The 13470-nt window shown below is 46.3% G+C and overlaps 1 protein-coding gene across 5 annotated transcripts in view; it reads right to left on the bottom strand.

Moving 5' to 3' along the window:
• LOC139539969 (protein piccolo-like) overlaps nucleotides 1-13470 on the bottom strand; it is a 119085-nt gene that overhangs the window by 36845 nt on the left and 68770 nt on the right. For 2 of the 5 annotated variants that reach the window (XM_071343422.1, XM_071343423.1), the window contains exons 11-17: nucleotides 12332-13399; nucleotides 11886-12151; nucleotides 10906-11707; nucleotides 9653-10730; nucleotides 7620-7688; nucleotides 7082-7108; nucleotides 1218-1309 (exon numbers count right to left, since the gene is read on the bottom strand). In XM_071343422.1, coding sequence (XP_071199523.1) covers nucleotides 1218-1309; nucleotides 7082-7108; nucleotides 7620-7688; nucleotides 9653-10730; nucleotides 10906-11707; nucleotides 11886-12151; nucleotides 12332-13399 — 3402 coding nt within the window. The remainder of the gene's footprint in view (nucleotides 1-1217; nucleotides 1310-7081; nucleotides 7109-7619; nucleotides 7689-9652; nucleotides 10731-10905; nucleotides 11708-11885; nucleotides 12152-12331; nucleotides 13400-13470) is intronic. The other 3 variants (XM_071343425.1, XM_071343426.1, XM_071343424.1) reach the window with 2 other exon arrangements.

The raw sequence follows: 13470 nt of genomic DNA, 5'->3' as shown, positions 1-13470 counted from the left end.
CGGTCATCACATTTGAGCCAGTAAAGGGGGCTTTACTATTCTTGAGTATCGGAATTACTTTTGCTTCCCTCCTGGCCAGAGGGCATACCCTTTCAGTAGGCTTAAATTGATGATATGGCAAATAGGAGTGGCAATATTGTCCGCTATTATCCTCAGTAATTTTCCATCTAGGTTGTCAGACCCTGATGGCTTGTCATTGTTGATAGACAACAATAATGTTTTCACCTCCTCCACACTCACATTACAGAATTCAAAAGTACAATGCCTTTCTTTCATAATTTGGTCAGATATACTTTGATGTGTAGTGTCAGCGTTTGTTGCTGGCATGTCATGCCTACGTGTACTAATCTTGCCAATGAAAACATCATTAAAGTAGTTGGCAATATCAGTGGGTTTTGTGATGAATCAGAGCCATCTGATTCAATGAATAATGGAGCCGAGTTTAACTTTTTTCCCCCAAATTTCATTTAAGGTGCTCCAAAGCTTATTACTGGCATTCTTTGAATGATTTATTTTTGTTTCATAGTATTGTTTATTTTTATTTTTATTTAGTTTATTCACATGATTTCTCAATTTGCAGTACATATGCCAATCGGTTGTGCTGCCAGACGTATTTGCCATACCTTTTGTCTCATCCCTCTCAACTATAACATTTTTCAATTTCTCATCAATCCAAGGCGATTCAACAGTTTTAACAGTCATTTTCTTAATATTAATGGGTGCGTGGTTATTAGTAACTGGAATAAGCAATTTCATAAATGCGTCAAGTGCAGCGTCTGGTTGCTCCTCATTACACACCACAGACCAACAAATATTCTTTACATCATCAACATAAAAATCCCTATACAACTTATTGTATGACCTCTTCTACACTATATTAGTCCCAGCCTTTGGAACTTTGGTTTTCCTAGATATGGCTACTATATTGTGATCGCTACATCCTATGGATTTGGATACTGCTTTAAAGCACATTTTTGCAACATTAGTCAAATCAATACATGTCGATGATTTCATTCCTGTGCTGTTTGTAACTAACCTGGTAGATTGACTGTAACCAGCGACCTTGCTGGTTACAGTTTGAGTACAACTCTGCTAAAGACAACATGAACAAAACAGGCACTATCAATGTATATTTAATGAGGGGGAAGATGGATATAGCAGTTTATTTATTAAATATAGTTCACTAATTTAGACTTATCCTATCCAGCTCCTCTCACCTGTCTCCTGTCCAGAGGCTGTCCATTTTCCTGATGTTGTCTCTCTGCAGGCTTATCAAACCAGTCAGTGTCCTCCCTCCTCAGGTGGTACGCTACACAGGGACAAAGACGGGGCAGGGGGACACAGGGGTGGAGGGGACAGAGACACAGACAGAGAGGGGATACTCAATTGTCAAACACAATATTAGCAGGATGGATGCCCAACTCCAAATCAACCACTAGCCTCCAGCCACGGACCATATATGCACTTAATGTAGATCTAAAGGTATTTGCAATATTTTAATAACTCCAAATCACTCTCTGGTAGGCTTGGCGGAGTCTACGTGATGTGGATGATCAGATCTACGCAAGTGTCTTGGGGTGGGAGCTAGATGGCAATGTGAAATTGGGTATAAGTTTCACCCCCTTACAATACTTTACAAACACATCCTTTGCTCCATGTTTACTGCTCGTAAGTGATCAGTGATCAGAGCTGTCTGGAGAGGTGAAGGCAGCATGGTAGATAACCAGCTACTGTTCCATCCCCAGTACTATCAGATCAGTGAACATTTAAGAGACTGGATGGGGATGGATATATTTGAACTAGGTATGTCATGTGCACATTGGCATGCAGAGGTCCTCGGTGTGTGTGTGTGCGTGTGTGTGTGTTTGTATGTGTGTGTGTGTGCGTGTGTGTGTGTGTATATGTGTGTGCAGATTAACAGGTCATGCATAGAGAGAGTGAAACATCTCCACAGTGGGTCAGGGACACAGTAAACAGACTTTAGGTGGAAGTGGAGGAGTGTCTTCCACAGTCACAGTACAGTTCCCTTTGCCCTGAGACAGTGAGGTAGTACATGGTGTTATTAGGGTGATCCAACAGCATGATCAGAGTTACATCTATAATTGTGTGAGAGACCCTCAACACATACTTACCTAGTATTCAGACATACCACTGTTGTGGTAACACATGTATGTAATGCAAATGTGAGCCGTATCTGAGCGACCTTGCAATAGTGCATGAACATGAATTCCAGAAATGGCATTGATATACACTATATATACAAAAGTATATGGACACCCCTTCAAATTAGTGGATTTGGCTGTTTCGAGCACACAGCCATGCAATCGCCATAGACAAACATTGGCAGTAGAATGGCCTTACTGAAGAGCTCAGTGGCTTTCAATGTGGCACCGTCATAGGATGCCACCTTTCTAACAAGTCAGTTCGTAAAATTTCTCCTCTGCTAAAGCTGCCCCAGTCAACTGTAAGTGCTGATATTGTTAAGTGGAAACGTCTAGGAGCAACAACGGCTCAGCCGCGAAGTCATAGTCCACTCAAGCTCACAGAATGAGTGCTGAAGCACGTAGCGCGTAAAACTCGTCTGTCTGCAGTTGCAACACACACTACCAAGTTCCAAACTGCCATTGGAAGCAACGTCAGCACAAGAACTGTTCTTCGGGAGCTTCATGAAATGGGTTTCCATGGCTGAGCAGCCGCACACAAGCCTAAGATCACCATGCGCAATGCCAAGCGTCTCCTCGAGTGGTGTAAACCTCACTGTTGTTGGACTCTGGAGCATTGGAAACGCGTTCTCTGGAGCGATGAATCATATTTCACCATCTGGCATTCCGATAGACACATCTGGGTTTAGCAGATGCCAGGAGAACGCTACCTGCCCCAATGCATAGTGCCAACTGTAAAGTTTGGTGGAGAAGGAATAATGGTCTGGGGCTGTTTTTCATTGTTCGGGCTAGGCCCCTTAGTTCCAACGAAGATAAATCTTAACGCTACAGCATACAATCATATTCCAGACAATTCTGTGAACTTTGTGGCAACAGTTTGGGGAAGACCCTTTCCTGTTTCAGCATGACAATGCACCCGTGCACAAAGCGAGGTCCATACATAAATGGTTTGTCGAGATCGGTGTGGAAGAACTTGACTGGTCTGCACAGAGCCCTGACCTCAACCCCATTGAACAGTTTTGGGATGAATTGGAATGCCGATTGCAAGCCAGGCCTAATCGCCTAATTGCTATTTTGTTTGTTTTTTCTCATTGTTTGTAACACATTTTTCATGATGTTGCTGTTACCGTCTCTTTTGACCGAAAAGAGCTTCTGGACATCAAAACAACGATTACTCACCTCGAACTGGACAAATTATTTTTATTTAATGAGTCTGACGAGAAGAATATACTGCTTTGTCGAGACAAGGCCCAAATACCGTCATCCGCATGAAGAAAATATGGAGAAAAAGGGGAAGGAGAGCGGGGTGCCTTAAAATAATTAGTCGAGTAGGTAAACCACCACAACCCTCCGTATTATTGGCCAATGTGCAATCATTGGAAAACAAATTAGACGATCTACGATTAAGACTATCCTGCCAGCGGGACATTAAAAACTGTAATACCTTATCTTTCACCGAGATGTGGCTAAATGACGACACGGATAATATTGTGCTGGCTGGCTTCTCCATGCATCGGCAGGACAGAGGAGATATGTCTGGTAAGACGAGGGGTGGGGGGGGGGTGTGTCTATTTGTCAATAATTGCTGATGCGTGATGTCTAATATTAAAGAAGCCTTGAGGTATTGCTCACCTGAGGTAGAATACCTTATGATAAGCTGTAGACCACACTATCTACCAAGAGAGTTCTCATCTATATTATTCGCAGCCGTCTATTTACCACCACAAACCGATGCTGGCACTAAGACCGCACTCAACGAGCTGTAAGAGGCCATAAGCAAACAAGAAAATGCTCAGCCAGAAGCAGAGCTCCTAGTGGCCGGGGACTTTAATGCAGGCAAACTTAAATCCATTTTACCTAATTTCTACCAGCATGTCACATGTGCAACCAGAGGAGAAAAAAAACTCTAGACCACCTTTACTCCACACACAGAGACGTATACAAAGCTCACCCTCGCCCTCCATTGAACAAATCTGACCATAATTCTATCCTCCTGATTCCTGCTTACAAGCAAAAACTAAAGCAGGAAGTACCAGTGACTCGCTCAATACGGAAGTATTCAGATGACAAGGATGCTACGCCGCAGAACTATTTTGCTAGCACAGACTGGAATATGTCCAATGGCATTGAGGAGTATACCACCTCAGTCACTGGCTTCATCAATAAGTGCATCGACGACGTCGACCCCACAGTGACCGTACGTACATATCCCAACCAGAAACCATGTATTACAGGCAACATCCGCAACGAGCTAAAGGCTAGAGCTGCCGCTTTCAAGGAGCGGGACACTAATCCAAACGCTTATAAGAAATCCCGCTATGACTTCAGACGAACCGTCAAACAGGCAAAGCATCAATACAGGACTAAGGTTGAATTCTACTACACTCGTCGGATGTGGCAGGGCTTGAAAACGATTATGGACTACAAAGGGAAACCCAGCCGTAAGCTGCCCAGTGACGCGAGCCTATGAGATGAGCTAAATGCCTTTTATGCTAGCTTCGCGGCAAGCAACACTGAAGCATGCATGAGAGCACCAGCTGTTCCGGACGACTGTGTGATCACGCTCTCCATAGCCGATGTGAGCAAGGCCTTTAAACAGGTCAACATTCACAAAGCCGCGGGGCCAGATGGATTACCAGGACCTGTACTTAAACGGACGAACTGGCAAGCGTTTTCACTGACATTTTCAACCTCTCCCTGACCAAGTCTGTAACACCTACAGGTTTCAAACAGACCACCATAGTCCCTGTGCCCAAGAAAGGCGGGCCGCCCCCAGGTAGTAAGGGTAGGCAACAACACATCTGCCACACTGATCCTCAACACTGGGGCCCCTCAGGGGTGCGTGCTTAGTCCCCTCCTGTACTCCCTGTTCACCCCACGACTGCGTGGCCAAGCACGACTCCAACAACATCATTAAGTTTGCTGACGACATAACAGTGGTAGGCCTGATCACCGTCATTGATGAGACAGCCTATAGGGAGGTCAGAGACCTGGCAGTGTGGTGCCAGGACAACAACCTCTCCCTCAACGTGAGCAAGACAAATGAGCTGATCTTAGATTATAGGAAAAGGAGGGTCGAACAGGCCCCCATTAACATCGACGGGGCCGAAGTGGAGCGGTTTGAGAGTTTCATGTTCCTTGGTGTCCACTTCACCAACGAACTATCATGGTCCAAACACACCAAGACAGTTGTGAAGAGGGCATGACAACACCTTTTTCCTCTCAGGAGACTGAAAAGATTTGTCATGGGTCCCCAGATCCTCAGAACGTTCAACATCTGCACCATCGAGAGCATCCTGACAGGTTACATCACCACCTGGTAGGCCAACTGCTCGGCATCTGACGGTAAGGCGCTACAGAGGGTAGTGCGTACGGCCCAGTAAATCACTGGGGCCAAGCTTCCTGACATCCAGGACCTATATACTAGGTGCTGTCAGAGGAAGTGTCACGCCCTGATCTTAGAGAGCCTTTTTATGTCTCTATTTGGTTTCGTCAGGGTGTGATTTGGGGTGGGGATTCTATGTTTTTCTTTTCTATGATTTTGTATTTCTATGTTTTGGCCAGGTATGGTTCTCAATCAGGGACAGCTGTCTATCGTTGTCTCTGAATGGGAACCATACTTAGGTAGCCCTTTCCCTCCTTTCAGTGTGGGAAGTTAACTTTGTTTGTGGCACATACCCTTAAGCTTCACGGTTGTTTTGTGTTGTTTATTGTTTTTTTTTGGCGTCATTTCTAATAAAAAGGAATATGTACGCTCACCACGCTGCGCTTTTGTCCAGTTTTTTTAACGGCAGTGACAGGAAGGCCCAAAAAATGTCAAAGACTCCAGTCACCCAAGTCATAGATTGTTCTCTCTGCTACCGCACGACAAGCGGTACAGGAGCGCCAAGTCTAGGACCAAAAGGCTCCTTAACAGCTTCTACCCCAATCCATTAGACTGCTGAACAATTAATCAAATGGCCTCCCAGACTGTTTACATTGATACCCCCCTTTGTTTTTACACTCCTGCCACTCCCTGTTTATTATCTATGCATAGTCACTTTACAAATTACCTCGACTAGCCTGTACCCCCGCATATTGACTCGGTACCGGTACCCCCTGTATATAGTCTTGCTATTGTTATGTAATTATTTTACATTATTTACTTTTGTTCATTTAGTAAATCTTTTCTTAACTCTATTTCTTGAACTGCATTGTTGGTTAAGGGCTTGTCAGGAAGCATTTCACTGTAAGGTCTACACATGTTCTATTCGGCGCATGTGACAAATACAATTTGATTTGATTTGATCAGTGCACAACCTCACTAATGCTTTTGTGGCTGAATGGAAGCAAGTCCTCGCAGCAATGTTCCAACATCTAGTGCTTCTACACCTGCATTGCTTGCTGTTTGGGGTCTTAGGCTGGGTTTCTGTACAGCACTTTGAGACATCAGCTGATGTAAGAAGGGCTATATAAATACATTTAATTTGATTTGATTTAGTGGAAAGCCTTCCCAGAAGAGTGGAGGCTGTTATAGCCGGAAAGGGGGGACCAAGTCCACATTAATGCCCATGATTTTGGATTAGATTGTCAACGAGTAGGTGTCCACATACTTTTGATTAAGTAGTGTATGTACAGAACCATTTAAATGTGGCTCATTCCAGATATGGATTGCTTAACCACTACAGTATATGATACATTTACAGTACATTGCCATCGACATATGGGTCATTCCATGATGAGTTTGATATGTGTAAAGTACCATCCAAATATGGGTCATTCCAGAAATGGGTTTGATATGTTTGTGTGTATGATACCATCTACATCTGGTCATTGAGCACCATGGGGCGTGGGGTGTTGTGGGGTGGAGGCAGACATTGTCTAAGCTACATGGGGTTGGGATGTGGTCTGGACTAGACCGTTCACACTGCAGCTCTCACCTTCTATGTTCCAGTTGGGACCTCCGGCTGGGGTGTAAAGTTAGATGTTTTAGAAACGGCTACAACACAACGTCAATGAATCTAAGACTTATTCAGTGGGCTATGTCTCCATCCACTTACACTGTATATCACATGCACTGGACTAAATCTAAGTCAGCACATGCTCTGTAAGCAAATAAATACATTTTATAACGTTATAGTCTTTCAGGGAGTTTGCATTTCTGAAGCGAAGTGCATGAAAGATGTATGTCATAATAGAGCAATTGTAGATTAATTGTAAAACTATCTATCACAAATACATGGGTATTTACGAATATATCATCGCGTTAGATACTGTAAAGTCACATGGGGACTAAAGCAGTCTAAATATTAAAGGTAAACTCAGCTATATGACATCACAGTGTGGCGACGTATTTGCTCTTGCCAATTGGCGCCTTTCCTAGACGCATGGCTGGGTATCATATTGCGGAGTGTCCCTTTAACATGGTGCTGCTGTATTAGTGGAGGGCAGGCAGCATTCTAAACTAGAATACTCTACCGTGTCTGATACTCTCATGAAAGATTCTGGGATCATCTCTGTTCAGTGTCAGCATGGAGTCAGTTAGGGCTGGAACCAAGGCAGATAGACACTCTTATTTATGTGGGGTCATATTTATGTCTGCTGCTGATCAACTACTCACCAGTCTGTCATTGGAGTCAGTTTTAAAGTACATTTAAAACGGTACTATATGCATGTCTAAGAAAAATGCTATCTAAAATGAATCCACTTGAATATAAATGTTTATTGGTTTGTGTTTCTGCTTGTTAATGATTATTTTTTTTTTTATATATGTAAATTAAATGGTGGTCACTCTGAAACTGACTACACTATGCCGGGCCGATAGAAACATAGGAACAGAAGCATAGAGACATATTTAGGAGTGTTGTCCTGGTTAGTAAACACTAAAATGGATACTTCAGGATTTTGGCAATGAGGCCCTTTATCTACTACCTCAGAGTCATATGAACTCGTGGATACCATTTTTATGTATTTTCATGCAGATTTAAGGAAGTTGCTAACTAGCGTTAGCGCAATGACTGGAAGTCTATGGTAACTGCTAGCATGTTTCCAGTCATTGTGCTAACGCTAGCTAGCATTGGCTTGCGAAACAACATCTAATTTCATACTGGATGCTGAGACTCTAGGGAAGTTGTTAAAGGGCTTCATTGTCAAAATCCCAAAGTATCCCTTTAAAATAGAAGCAAGGACAGCTGTAATTTCACACTTACTCCCCAGGAGGAGATGGGGAGAGAACACATTCATATGCTGCCAATCAGAAGAGAGCATGCACATTTACAGTCCCTTAGAAACATTCACAGCAACCAACATTCACAGCAACCATCGTCATGCAAAAGATGCTTTAAAGCTTTATTGAAATGGAAACTCAAACACTTTTAATCTCAGAGCAACATGCATGAATACAAAATGGAAAATACCCAAGATGGACAGGGATGAATATGCTATAAATAACTATGTATGGTGTGAGTATCATAAAATATACTGTATGTCTACTATCAACATGGGTTCAAATCTAAAACTCAAATACACAAACAAATAATCTATAACTCCATAATCCTTAGGGAAAAAATGTCATTGCATTGCAATATGAATGTGAGTATAATGCTCTCTATTATTACTGCTGTAATAGTAAATGTGTGTATTGCTGGCCAGGAGACAAAGTGAGGGAGGCAGGTGCTCTATATAAATGGCTGTCTGCATCGTCTGAACAATTACAGTAAGTAGACCCAGACCCACACATAGTGATTCAGCATTAGGCCTTTAAAATGGCTGCTGCCAGGGGGCCAAGCTCCACAATAGCTCCAAGGGTGCTTGGAAAAGTAAATATACTGTATGTCTATCTAAAGGCCTGATATACTTCCTGCAAGAGCCAGATAACATGTTATGTATGGAGAAGAAGAGGGGAAAGGAGAAGAAAAAGGAGGGAAAGAGTGGTGTAGACGAAGGTGCCTATAGGTTATAGACAGCACCCAGATGGCAGTGACATACTGTTAGATATTCAATAGTCTCCCACTCATTCAAATATATTATCACTCTCTTTTCTTTCTCTTCAAAAGCAGTACTCAGAGGCACTTAAAGTGTGTGTTATTTATGATCACCTATTATCCACTATTGATATTTCACTGTTCTGTATGGTTTAAAGAAGCCCTGTGTCCCATAATACACATTTGGTCAGTGATGAAAGCAGAAAAGCAACATGTAAAAGAAGAGAACTGGAGCATGCTAATAACATCACAGATAGAGTTAACAACACCGACATGCTGTCTCATACATAACATCAACAGTATTATGTATCAGTGAAGAAAATAAATAGTGTTGCATGCAGACATCAAACAAAACAGAAACAGCAACCAGAACAAAACACAAACACAGTTACGTGACAAAAGCCACAAAATATGAGAAATAATAGGTGATCAGGAGCCTTCTCAGGCAGACATAAACACAGTCAGGAGCATGCGGTAGCTGCATGTCCAGAGAGTCAGGGTGCTGTGACAGCCTCAGGAGCCATTTACCTTCGCTGTCAGACATAGCTCCCCCCAGGTCGTCCATGATGAAGGCTATGTCTTTGCCGTAGACCCCACTATGTCCCAGTGTAGCCCTGGACTCCTCCCTCATGTGCTGCTGGACCTCCGGCAGGGAGTGGCTAGAGCCAAACTGGTCTCTGGAGTCAGCTGAGATGGGTGGTAGAGGGCCGGCTGAGGCTCTGGCCATGCCCATGGGCTCTCCCACAGGACTCAGAGGGCTCTCCTCCTCTGAGTTCTGAGCCACGATGGGGATGCGCCCGCGGCTCTGGCTTATAGGCAGGCTGGTGGGCTTGGTCCTGGCCACCCCCGTGCCGAACGCTGCGTCCAATGCTTCTCCCTCAATCTTCAGCCTGAGAGAGGGGCTGGAAAGGTCCCGTTTGATGGACAGATCCAGGCCATAGACGGAAGTGGGACGGGAGTTGGGGCGGGAGGAGGGGCGAGAGCGCGAGCCGCTGGGGTAGGTGGTGTCGTCCTGTAGGGTAGTCCTCATGGTGGGTCCCCCCAGGCCAAGGGACTGGCCCAGGTTCTGGCCCAGAGAGCCAGCCAGGTTAGATCCCAGGGAGGAGTCCAGGTACTTCTGCTGCTCAGACAGGTTCTTCCTCAGTCCAAAGGTGATCTCATCCTGGAGCAGTCTGGCTCGCGTGGACAGGTTGGTGACAGACGAGGCTCCAGAACCCAGGAAGCTGCTGTAGTCTGGCTCCAGGTCTCTGCTCTCCTGGATGGAGGAGAACTTGGTTATCTTGGGGTCCAACAGGGCTGCCTTCTTTTGGTTCTTGATCTGTTTCTGGTAGAGCACGGCGGCAGGGAGCTGCTTGGCAGCCTGTTTCTCCAGAGTCAGCCGGCTGATGCTGTACTTGTCAGCCTTAGGGAAGTGTCTGTAGCTGGGGTCAGTGGGGAGGTACTGAGGCATGCCCAGGCCTGAGAGGTGCTCCAGACCCTCCGTCCCTCGTCTAAACTCCTGCTTTATCTGTTGCTTCAGGAGCTTCAGCTCATAAGGCTCCTCCATAGAGTCCTCCTCTCCTTTACCGTAGCTGTGCAAACGCGAGTTACCAAGGAACTCTGCAACCTAAACAAACACAATACAATAATTTATCATCATCATCATCCCAACACCCAAGTGAACAGGCAAATGCGGTATAGCAAAATACCAACCCAAAAAACAGAGCAAAACACACTGACATACAATTTGTAACAACATCCCCATTCCACAAAAGAACATCTACTGTTTACATATCAGTTACCTCTGCAGTGCGCCTGGCCTCAGCGGCCCGGAGCAGCCTGTCAGCCTTAGACAGGTCCTTATCAGGCAGACTGAACCCTGACCCCAGTCCAGCAGAGCCCAGCACTGTAGAGCCTTTAGTCAGCTGCTCTATGTCCTCTATCAGAACATAGTTCCTGGCATTGTGGTGGTCGATGTCAGCGTAGAAAGACTCAGCAGATATACTAGACATGGGGCTGGAGGCCATGCTCCTCTCCTCCAGGCCCATCCTCAGTTCCAGGCTACCGTACTTCCCCACCCCATACCCCCCCTCGCTGGAGGAGGGTACGATGATCATGGGCTGGTTCCGGATCACCTCGTAGTTGGTGTTGTTCTTGGACTGGTAGCCTGAGGACTGGGCCTGCTGGTGGGAGTGGGAGGCCTGGGGGTAGGACAGGCTGGGCACAGAGGAGTAGACTGACTGACTCTGATAGGGGTGCTGCTGGTAGAGGGCCTGCTGCTGGTACAGGGTCTGCTGGGGGTAGTTGCTGATGGCCTGGGTCTGGGGGACATACTGGGTGTAGTGGGAGTAGGGACTGGTAAGAGTGGAGTACTGGGAGTCAGCCTCAGTTTCAGGGGGAATGAACTGGTCGAACTCTGACTGGGGAGCTGTCCTGGGTCTCTCCAGGCCGTGGCTGTTCCCTCTGGTCTCCCTGATGTTGCTGACCTCACTGTCTGACATGTAGTCTCTTTCCTCAGCCACACCCTGCAGGTAGGCCCTCTCCCTCTTCTCCCTCTCCTGCAGCAGGGCATCCTTACGACGGTTGATGCCCATCTCCAGGTACCTGTTAGAAGGAGAAGATGGGACTGGATTTATACAGTGCTTTCCAAGTGCTAAAAATGTGGAATCACTGCATACACACCAATGTGTTCTACTCATCTAAAGCATGGTATTGTATTGTAAATCAGAACTGGTTCTATATTGACTTGCCTGGTTCACAAATTGTTAAATTAATAAATTACCTCAGCTTGGCATCAATCTCTTTCTCCTCCTCGTCTAGCTCGGCCTGTTTTCTGCGGAGCTTGGATGACTCTCTCTCCACCAGGTCCAGCTCCTTGTCGATGTCCTGCAAGATCTTGGCCCGGGCCATGGTGGTGTGACGGCCGAGCCGTCGGCGCGCTGAGTTGGTGCTGTAGCCTGACGGGCCAGTCAGAGGGTCATCCTCCGGGGGAGGGTTGGGTAGGGTCCTCTTCACCTTCTTTCCAGTGCCTGACGGAGAGCCCTGGCCCTAGGACAGAGGGAAAAGCAATAAGATACGAGATAAGATAGAGTACTTAATACTATTGCCAGGTTTATTTTCAACAAAAATGTCAACAATGTGCGAAGAAAGTGCTTAACTATGCAAACTTGAACGTGGTCATGTTTAACACTATCTTATGTTACCAGTATTCTTACTACAGTGACTTACAGAGTAGGTTTCTGTGTAGTGGTAGCCTATCCTGTCCTCGATGGTGGGGCTGAGAGACTTGGGGTCAGGCAGAGACTTCGGTCCAGGCTTCAGCATCCTAGGGCCGGAGGAAAACCTGGACGGGTCAGTGGTCAGCCTCTTCTGCCCTTCCTCCATGGCCTTACTCGGGGAGAGGGGAGACACGGGAGAGTAAAGCACTTTGGGGGACTTGGGGGCGAGGTCTGCCTTCAGGTGGGCGCTGTAGCCCACCTCTACGGGCAAGTGGCGCCTGCGGTCTGTGTCTGTCTGGCAGCTGAGGCTGCCTCCTCTCTGAGAGTTCTCTGGGGCTGAGATGTGTTTGATGATCTCCACCTTAGTGTCCATCTGGATGCTGGGGCATTTGATGCTGCCAGAGTGGTCGGTCTGGACAGAGATCTCTGCCACAGTCTGGATGGCGATGCTGGAGACCTTAGAGCCACCGTGTTTTCCCTCGCCGCTGTGCTTGCTGGAGCGGGAGCGCCGCCGCGACCTGGTTGGCATGTCCCACTCATCCTCTTGGTCCTCCTCATCATCAGTCTGAACACTGCTGTCTACACCCCTCCTGTTGTTCCTCTTCCTCCTCCCCACATATGTTCTGTCTACCGAGTCCTCATCGTCTGTCTGGACCCCACTGTCCACTATCCTCTTCCCTACCACCCCTGTACCATACCCTTGATCACCAGGCTGCTTAGACCCTGCCGACTGTTTCCTACTGAATTGCAGCTGGTCCTGACCTCCAACCTCTCTCTGACCCTCACCGGTCACATACTGCACCCCACCCTCTAGCTGGATGACAGTGGATGAGGTGGTGGACTCATCCCTAACAGGCCAGTACTGACCGTTATCCCCCACCCCTGCATACTGTGCCTCTAGCAGGTTATCTGAGGTTCCTGTGGTACCGTAGTGCTCCTCTAGCTGGTGCTGTAGCTGCACCTGGAGCTGTTGGATCTGCTCTAGCTGTTCCCTCTGCTGGTTGTAGGTCTCCTGCTGTGCTACAAGGTGTGCCTGGTGCTCCTCTTCCTGTTGCACTAACAACTTCTGTTTCAGAGCCTGTAGAATAGAATAGACTAGAATAGATAAGAATAACATTGTTGTCCAGCCAATTGTCCATCTGCTTACAG

This window comes from Salvelinus alpinus, chromosome 15, assembly GCF_045679555.1.
Source record: "Salvelinus alpinus chromosome 15, SLU_Salpinus.1, whole genome shotgun sequence".
NCBI lineage: Eukaryota > Metazoa > Chordata > Actinopteri > Salmoniformes > Salmonidae > Salvelinus > Salvelinus alpinus.
Note: the sequence above shows the minus strand (reverse complement) of the source record. Positions and strands in the feature narration are given on the sequence as shown.